At 51.5% G+C, this 9,417-nt stretch overlaps 1 protein-coding gene across 1 annotated transcript; it reads right to left on the bottom strand.

Moving 5' to 3' along the window:
• Positions 1 to 343: 343 nt before the first annotated feature.
• On the bottom strand, positions 344 to 5,747 carry Arsi (arylsulfatase family member I). Its single transcript, XM_076855929.1, has 2 exons — positions 5,437 to 5,747; positions 344 to 1,820 (listed from the first exon to the last, which is right to left on the bottom strand). The coding sequence occupies exons 1-2, from the start codon at positions 5,745 to 5,747 to the stop codon at positions 413 to 415; spliced, it is 1,719 nt and encodes a 572-aa protein (XP_076712044.1). The 3' UTR covers positions 344 to 412.
• Positions 5,748 to 9,417: the final 3,670 nt, after the last annotated feature.

Here is a 9,417-nt window from a genome sequence, read left to right as displayed (position 1 = left end):
TGGCCCGTCACCCAAGCAGCACCACAGAGGCCCAGAGTGCAGGGGAAGGCCTTTCCATAAGCTTCAAGGGGGCAAGGGCGCCACTATATCCCCAGGTACAAGGTGCCTAGCAGTCACAAAGTCACGGGACCTCATTTTACAGATGAGGAAACTGAGGATGAAAGCTCATGTAGGTCACCTGAGGTCACAGAGCAAGTCAGTGAAGAGGCAGGATTGGGACCCAGGCCTCCCAGTTTGGTTTATTCCCACCCCCACCCCAGCCATGTTCCCAACCTGTTCAGCTGAACAGTTCTGCACCCTCCTACCCTTCACATGTAGGCTTGACCTCAGGCTTCTCCCTGAGAATAAGTAGGGCCTGACTGAAGGGGGTAAGTCTATTCAGGGCAACGAAGATCCCTGCCACCCCCACCCATCAGATCCGGTGGGACATCAGTCTGGTGTTGAGTTTACGGAAGAAAGATCGAAGCTTGCAAATCTTGCACTTTTTCTTGCGGCGACCCCGGGAGAAGCTTCGAGACCTGCCTTCTTCCTCCTCTCCTTCCTCTTCTTCCTCATCACTGGCCCAGGGCCCCCAAGCACCCCCATTAAAGTCAGGATGAGCCCGGGGATTCTCAGCCGGGTAGCGCACAGGAATGGCGGTGCGGTTATAGTCGGCCAGGCGAGCCAGCAGGGTGCGGACCACATCAGGCCGCTGGCCAGCTAGGTCCTCTCGTTCGTAAGGGTCGGCGCTGATGTTGAAGAGCCACACAGCCTGGCGGACGCTGGCCATGCGCTCCAGGTTCCACCAGCTATCTGGGAAGTCAGCCAGCGTCTGTGGAGGGATCCAGTCACCACAGCCGGGGTCTCCCGTCAGCAGCTTCCACTCACCCACACGGATGGCGGCCTGCACAGCGGTGTTCCAAATGCCAAACCCACCCTCCAGGGAGCCGTGCCGGGCATGGTTGTAGAGGGGGTCAATGTTGTGCAGGATCTCTGTGCGTGGCGAAGCCCGGCCCTCGCTGATGGCTGGCCACACATCATAGCCATCTAGCCCATCAGCTGCCGATGCAGTGCCACCGGCCAGACCCACCAGAGTTGGGTACCAGTCGGTGATATGCACCAGCGCCCGGCTGGTCCGGCGTTTTCGCTTGAGCAGGGGGCTGTGGACAAAGCCCAAGCCTCGCACACCACCTTCCCAATAAGTGCCCTTGCGTCCTCGAAGTGGCCAGTTGCTGCCACCCGAGAAAGTCTGGCCACCATTATCGCTGGAGAAGATGATGACACTGTTGTTGTAGAAGCCATAGCGCTTGAGGGCCAAGGTGATGTTGCGCACAGCCTCATCCATGCAGGTCACCATGGCTGCGTACTTCCGCCGGGCCACGTTGCCCATGCTGCGGTAGCGGTACAGGTACTCTCGAGGGGACTGTAGGGGCGTGTGCACTGCCTGGAAGGCCACGTAGAGGAAGAGGGGCCGCCGGGGGTTGTGGCTGGCCAGGATGTGGCTGGCGCGCTGGGCGTAGAGCATGGTGGAGTACTGGCCACTGAGTCCCCAGGCCACGCTTTCACCCTCGTGCAGGTCGAAGCCGCACACCCCGGGGCCATCACAGTTGTCGTAGGTATAGTAGTCCACGTTGCCTGTGAGCGAGCCCAGGAAGGTGTCAAAACCCCGCCGGGTGGGCAGGCACTCCTTTCGATAAAAGCCCAGGTGCCATTTGCCCACCATGTGAGTGGAGTAACCTGCCTCCTGCAGCTTCTGTGGCAGTGTCACCTGGTCCAGGGGTAGGCAGTTGGGCTGGCGAGGGCGGATGATGGAGTGCTGGAGTCCTGTGTGGATCTGGTACCTGGTTGGGGAAAGGGAGGACACAGTAGGCAAAGATAAGCTACAGACCACCACTACTGTGAATCCACCCCCAATACCACTCTGAGGGGGGCTCTGGTCCCAGCACTATCAGCAAAAGATGGTAACAGTAACCACCAGGTACTACCTAAGGGCTCAGCATTCTCATTGATCCACAACATTAACCGAAATAGGTATTTTCAGTTGATGTCATTTTATAGAGATCAAAGCTCAGAATGTTTAAGCCCAGGCTCACACAGCTAGGGAGTTGAGAAGTTAAGAGTTTAATCTACATTAATAATAACATTGATAATAGCTAACACCAAGCACTCAGTGTGTGCTTGGCACTGCATAAGGCTTTTTTTTTTTTAATGAATGATCTCACTAAATTGTCACCACCAACTAGAAGGTACCTATTATTATTTCCATTTCCCAAATAAGGAAACTGAGGTTTGGCAGGTTAAATCACTTGCCTGGCAATTCACATAGTTAGTAATTGGAGTAGGATTTGTATCCCAAGTAGTCTGGCTCCAAACTTCAAAGGTCCTGAGCAGTAAGCCACCAAATTGCTGTGGAGCCTAGAGCAAGTCCCATTCTCCCGAGCAAACTCATACTCACTCTTGAAAGCCCTACCCAAATGTTAGTCCCGCTGTCATATCTCCCACTGCTTTCTCGAAGAATGAGTGACTTTTACTTCTGGGGTCCCCAGCATTTAATACACACCCTCATTGTCCTATTTGCCCATGGGAGTATTCCCAGTTGTACACACTCTCAGGCCCAGTGATATGTAATGGAACTGTCCTTTCCTTGGCTTTGTATTCCCAGCACCCAAGTCATGTTGAGAGGACTCTCAGTTCCTTATGGAATGGACCAATAAATGAACAAATGAATGAATGACTGATGACTCTCAGAGGCTTTTAAGCCAGAAGAGACCCAAATCCTCATCTAATTTATTCAACTACTCTTAAAAAAAAAAAAAAAAAAAAAAAAAAAAAAGATCAAGATCAGCTGGGTGCAGTGGCACATAAGACTATAAATCCAGTGACTCAGAGGCTGGGGCAGGAGGCTCAAAAGCCCAAGGCCAGTCTCAGCAATTTAGCAAGACCCTCTGCAACTGAGACCCTGTCTCAAAATAAAAATAAAAGGGGCTGGGAATGTGGTTCAGTGGTAGAGTACTGATGGGTTCAATCCTCAAAACACAGAAAGAAACCAAGGTCAGAGGAAGAGGAGGGTCACTCAGGGTCAGGGGTAAAGCCGACTTGAACATAAATCCAAGCACAGTGCAAGCAGGAACTCTTCAGGCTGCCCCCATCTCCTTTCATGTGGGGACCTCAGTTTGCTCATGTGTACAAGGGGGCTGGCTAGAATGGGAAGCCTCTAAGACCCATCTAGTTCCCGAATTTTAGGAGACAAAACTCCCACATGACTGTGAGCTCATGCAGTCCCTCTATCCAAGTCACTCAGGCAGGCTAACGCCCTGCGGCAGGAGTTGATGTTCCACAGAATCCTGAATTCCTCATTTATTCATTCATAGCCCTTCTCCTCCATTCTGTGGTCAAGGACCCCATGAGATCTGTTTATGGTGTCTTAAAAGTCCCAGAGTAAATAAGAAGCCTGGAACTTCACAAATGTTTAGAATCCCACACCTTTTTCTCACCCTCAGGCATCCAAGTTACTCAAGACCTGAGTATTTGACACCTTAAATGCGGGGAGGAGGGCTCTCTGTTTTGGCTTCCTTATCTTAGAGGTGTTATTTTGGTTAGCTATAATTAACTACTACTGTCATATTAACATTATGTGCTACACACATACATTATCTCATTTAATCCTCATTTTAAAAGCCTACAGGGAGACTCTGATTACACCCATTCTACATATAATGAAACTGAGGCTTGACAAAATGCAGAAACTGGCCCACAGTCAGACAGCTGGCAAGCAGTAAAGCTGAACCCTGAGCCCAGTCTATCTACCTCATGCTCAAAAGCTTTTGCTGATACCGCCTCTCAGGGCCTTAGTCAAGCTAATAAATGTCTGAACTTGATAGAAGCACCCTGAGTCCCAGGGGAGCCTCTGGGTGGGGCTCCATGGAGCACTGGCTTATAATGTGGGTGGGCCAGCTAAGAGTCACCAAATCCCATTTGCAAATAAGTAACATGAGAAGCATTGGCTCACTCCAGCTTCTTTCTCCAGCTTCACCAAATGTGACTGGATGCATTAACAAATGCTAACAAGATCAGTAAGTATCTGTCACATGGAGCCAGCTGCAGAGGGTGGGGGCAGAGGCTGGGCAGCCACGCTCAGCTAACTTCACAGATCAGGGGCTGGAGAGCTGCCTTTGCTGGCTGCTCATTCCAATGCTGCTTAAACCTAAAGTCTCCGCTCTCCAGAGAGAGAAATGCTAACCTGTGCACAACTCTTCTGGAAAGCAGATTCCTCCTTCCTCCTCAGGGGGTTAGTGATGTCTGGCACTCTCATGCCCCCCCCCCCTTAACTCATGCACACCTCACCTCTCTTCCTCCTTCTCCTCTTCTCCCTCTATATCTGGACCTAACCGCTGAGTGCCAAATAGTAGAAAGAAAGGGCTCTTCTTGCAGCCCTCTTCCATGAGACCCCCAACATGAGCACAGGTACCAGGCTGAGCTGTCCCTGACTTCGTGCCTCAGTTTCTCCCATCCAGGAGAAAGAAGACTAAGGCTCTGGCTCCTGAGATCACACACAGGACTCTGGGGTAGAACTTGAGAGAAAGTGTGCCTTGGCCCCCTTCCAAGGGGGATTAACTTCAGCCCAGCCAGAGGATTTTCTCCTAAGTGGCCAGAGTTTGCCTTCCACACCCCCACCTCCTGTTTCCCTGCTCTTTTAATCCTGTAATCCTGCTGCCTGCCTGGGGATGACTCCTTTCGGAGAGAGCAACACATCTCCTTGGGGCTCCCAGCCAACTTGGAACTTGGGAGGATTTTGCAGATGGAAGAACAGAGACTTGGTGAAGTGAAGTAACCAGCCCCAGGCTACATGGGTCTCAGCATCCTAGGCGTCTTTCTTTTCCACCTATCAATTCCTTAGTGTTCTCCCAATGTAGTCATCTAACTACAGGGAGGTAGTGCAGGGACCCAGATCCTTCTGGTGACACCAAGGCTGCCACTTATGAATATCCAAACAGGTCATACACAACTCATTCCATGCTCACTGCTCCCTTTCAAGATAAAAACTGCTCTTTGACCCATTGCATAGACAAGAAAACTGAGCCTTAGAGAAGTTAAGTGACCTGCACAGAGGCTCAGAGTCTGTGAATAGAAGCAGTATTCCAAATAAGTGTCAGAGGCTGCCATGTTCCTCTAACAAAGGGATGACCAGATGTCTTCTCCACATGGTGTGAATGTGCATGTCCTAGAACACCAGAGTGAGATCTCAAAGATGAACAAATCTTGTCAGTGTAAGGGGAGAGAAATTGAGGCCCAGAGAGGGCAAGGACTTGCCAACCATCCCACAGCCAACTAGAAGCAAAATTAGCTCATAGTACGGGTTTCCTGGGTCCCAGAAAGGGTTGTTCCAACAGGGAAAATATATTGAGTGTGTACTGGAGGGCTTGGACGCCCAGCCTCAAGGGTCCGGGCCATGCCTACCTGCCAGTGAGAAGCTGACTCCGAGAAGGTGTGCAGATGGGCTGGATGTAATAATTCTCCAACTTGACGCCCTCGGCTGCCAGCCGGTCCAGTGTAGGGGTCTCAATATCTGAGCCATGGTAACCCACGTCGTGATAACCCTGGTCGTCGGTGAGAATGAAGATGATATGGGGAGGCTGCGGCGGAGCGGCCGAGGGCTGCTCGCCGGGCTCCCCGGGCCCGTCAGCCACGAGGCTCGGCTTGGCCCAGTCCCAGGACAGGTAGCCGAAGCTGAGCAGGCTGACCAGAGAGAAGCCGGTGAGGGCGTGCATCGCCAAGTCGGCCGGCGAGTCCCTGCGCGAAGGGCTCCCGGGCCTCACTGCCTCGCGCGCCCAGGGCGCACGGCCCGCCCGCCGGCTTGGGTGCTGACAGAGCGCTCAGCGCCCCCGGGGGTGGCCCAGTGTCTTATCCCTGACCGGCAGCCCGACGGCGGGGTCGGACCTGCGCGGCCGCAGCGGGGCGCTCGGGGAAGGTCAGGCCCGCGCAGAGCCGCCGCCCGCCGCCCGTTCGATCGCCCGCCCCGCGCCGCCCTCGATCCCTCTCCCCCAGCTCAGCCCGGCCAGCCCGAGACGCGGCGGAACGGCTTCCAAAAAGTACTCTCCACCATCCTCTGACTCTCCTCTTCCTTTTTACCCCAGTTTTCTCCCTCCTCCTAATTTCTCTTGCCTCTGCTTTCCCTTCCTCCTCCCCCCGACCCTCTAGCCCGGGGCGGCCTCTTGGCCCCTCCCGGAGTCCTCAGAACAGTCCGGCTCCCTGCAGGGCGGTGGGCAGGACCCTGGCGGGGAAAGGGAGGGAGACACCGGGTGGGCGGGCCTGGGGGGGACACCGCAGGAGTGAACGTGAAAAAGTTGTAACATCTGCCGGGCCGAGCCCCAGGTGGAGAGGCGGGACGCCAGAGCGACAGCTCCGCCCCCGGGCAGGGAGCCCAGGCCCGCTCAGCCGGCCGGTTCCAGCGCCCGCCCCTGGACGGGATTGGGAGAAGGAGGGAGGGGGGCTGCTTGGAATTCGGTGGAACAATTCCGGAATGGCCCAGTCAGACATTCCTTCATCACCAAGTCTTAGCATCTGTAAGTGCCAACCCTAGAAGGGATGCGCACCACTCTCTAGGCCAATGGAGTCATTCTACAGATGCAGAAACTGAGGCCTTGAGATGGATTGGGAACCGGGATCTCTCCTAAATCAGAGCAAGTTAGTGGCTTCTTCTCTGGGGTTCATAGTGGCTGCCTGAGATCAGTTCACTTCTGTGAGCCGGTACTTTGGCAAGTGGGGCCTTGCCAGCTTTTCTCTCCTCTACCCTTCCCCTTCCTCATTCTGCAGTTCCCAGCTAGATTCTTAGGAGGGTGGGGCTGTTGTATACATATGCCTTATATCCACAGGGTCAGGCACACAATGACAGTACAATCAGTATCTGTTGCATGAATGGAGGGATGCATAGGCTTCTGGGGTCACCCAGGCCAACTCCCACCAAGGAAACCTTCACACAAAAGTTTGCTGACTACATCCAAGTAGTCATGGGTGCAAAGACAGAGGCAGCTGCATGCCTAGGGAAGCCCTGGGGCTTCAGTGACTCAGAGACTACACCCTTGTTTCGAGCTGTTCACTGGTTGTCACCAAAAAATGTGGACCAGTGTCTCCAGATGCTCTAATTTTTTCAAAAAGAACACCCCAATCTGGATTAATATGAGAATATTCAAAGTATTAAGTGCTAGTAACTAATTTAAAGCAAAATTTAAGCATTGTGTGTGCCAAATCGAACTTATCTGAACAATATATCAAGCCTTAGGGCCATTTGCTACCTCAGCTCTGCATCATCCATATCCAGATTTTTACTATGCTGCATTTTTAAATAGAAAACCAGGTTAAACAAAAATCATTAGGTTTCTTTATTCCCAGGACTTCAAAGTTTAGCATGCACACTGCTGAGCTCCAGGAGTGTGTGGGTAACACTGAATTTCCCGACATCATGTGACCAAAGACCCGCTTTTTTCCAGAGCTTCTTAAGAGATCAGTGTCTTGGGAATTTTGGGAAACAAAACCTGCCCAGGTGCATTCACTCTCCTAGCACCTTTCCCCTGCCAAGATCCTTCCCTCTCACTTAAAACCACTGTGTGTGGAGAAAGAAACCAGACCTCAAAAATAGCAAAGAGGAGCCCGTTGTGAATCTCCATTTCGAAATGAGGGCTGCGTGGGGCCAGCCACTCCTGTTTGCTTAAAGCCCCATATTTAGGGTGACCAGATTTATCAGAAGGGAAAACTGAGCCTGTTGTTCTGGCAGAAGAAATGTGGAGGACAGACAGGAAAAGCACAGCCTCCTGAGGGGAAGGTTGCTAAAATGGTGCTTCCAGAGGCTTCAGCAGAGGCTGTCCTGGGTGTCAAAGCGGGGCAAGTCACTGGAGGTCAGGGGACCTGTGCTTTGCATTCCTTATGTTATCCCAGACCTTGGTCAGGAGGAACTAACTGGTCAGGGATGCTTGGCTTTGCTCCATGCCCAAAGAAAAATGGTGAGGGGGTGGGGTGGGGATTTAGCTTGGCCCCCAAAAGGGCCTGGGGATGAGATTGGAGGCTGCAGATCTCTGTGGAGATGTCACAGGGACAAGAAAGGAAGTATTTCAGAGTTCAAGACTGTAGGCTCTGACATCAGACAGTTTCAGCTTAAATCCTGTCATTTTCATGGGATCTGCCCTTGGCAAGTCATCTTACCTCCCTCGGTCTCAATTTCTTTGTCTATAAAGTGGATAATGATATAAATGAGACACAGCACAATTCTCAATAAAGTCCCCAGCCATAGTAAGTACTCCATGGATGTGAGTGTCTAGGATTTTTCTCTGTGCTTTTGAGAGGAAGGGCTAAGTCCTGTGGGTGAAAGTTACTAGGAGACAGATTCAGGCCAATTTAAGGGATCACTTTTATAGGAACTCTGGCAATCTGCTAAATAAAAGGATGGCAGTGATGGGTAAATCACCACGTGGAGAGGAGTGGGCGGGCCTCTGGGGCCGACTCCTATTCTTCAAAGTTCACATTTCTTTTAGGAGTTTCTTAGTAATCACCCCAAATCCACAGCAACCTCAGAGGGCAGCATTCGCCCTCTGGTGCTCTAGGGAAATAAGCACTGACCGTCAGCTCTTTCTTAGATGACGTTACACCATTGGGCCAGGCTGGAACATTTAAACCAGACGTTTCCAAAGTTTCAAGGACAACAAAGCAGAAATAAACACAAAGTGTAATGCCAATCCAGGTCATATCTCTTTCAAGATTGGCTACGCGTCCTCTCTTTGTGTTTCCTTCAGAGTACTTACTCCCTTCATCCTCCGTGACAAAGTCCATCAGTCCTACCCTGACCCTGGTAGTCTCTCAAAGCTGATACACTGAGGCCTCAAAGGAAGGCTCGGCAAAGCTGGCATTCCCTCTCTGGCCAGCTAACCCAGCCTTGCAACTTTCCATCTCAGGACCTGCTGTTTCCAAGATGATTGACATTAGCAATGTTCCCCCATGCAGGAAAGATCCTTTCCCATTCACACAGGTGGGCTCTCATCCCATAACTCCACATAAAAATGCTCTAAGAATCTGGGTGTAGTGACCTGGGAGACTAAAGCAAGAGGATCTCAGGTTCAAGGCCAGCCTCAGTGACTTGGCCAGGTCATAAGCAATTTAGCAAGACCCCATCTCAAAATAAAAAATAAAAAGGACTCAGGATGTGGCTCAGTGGTAAAGCACCCCTGAGTTAAATCCCTGGTGCCAAAATAAATAAATAAATAAATTACAAGCAACCTAACATTTGCCCATGAAATGCAGATCAAATATGGCAGGGGTGTTGTCCTGTTATTTCCTGTCAGGAATTTCACTTCATTAATGAAATCAGACTTCCAGAAACACTGATACAGGCTCATTTGTTTTGGAGGTAATAGAAAAGATTCCTGAACGAAAACAGGGAGAAAAACTAAA

This window comes from Callospermophilus lateralis, chromosome 5 (genome assembly GCF_048772815.1).
Source record: "Callospermophilus lateralis isolate mCalLat2 chromosome 5, mCalLat2.hap1, whole genome shotgun sequence".
Taxonomy (NCBI): Eukaryota; Metazoa; Chordata; class Mammalia; order Rodentia; family Sciuridae; genus Callospermophilus; species Callospermophilus lateralis.
Note: the sequence above shows the minus strand (reverse complement) of the source record. Positions and strands in the feature narration are given on the sequence as shown.

Bases quoted from the DNA above. Each gene is read 5' to 3' on its own strand.
- Arsi (XM_076855929.1), bottom strand. From the start codon at position 5,747: ATGCACGCCCTCACCGGCTTCTCTCTGGTCAGCCTGCTCAGCTTCGGC. The intron at 1,821-5,436 runs GTAGGCATGGCC...TTCCCCAACCAG, and splicing joins AGTCAGCTTCTCACTGGCAG to GTACCAGATCCACACAGGAC.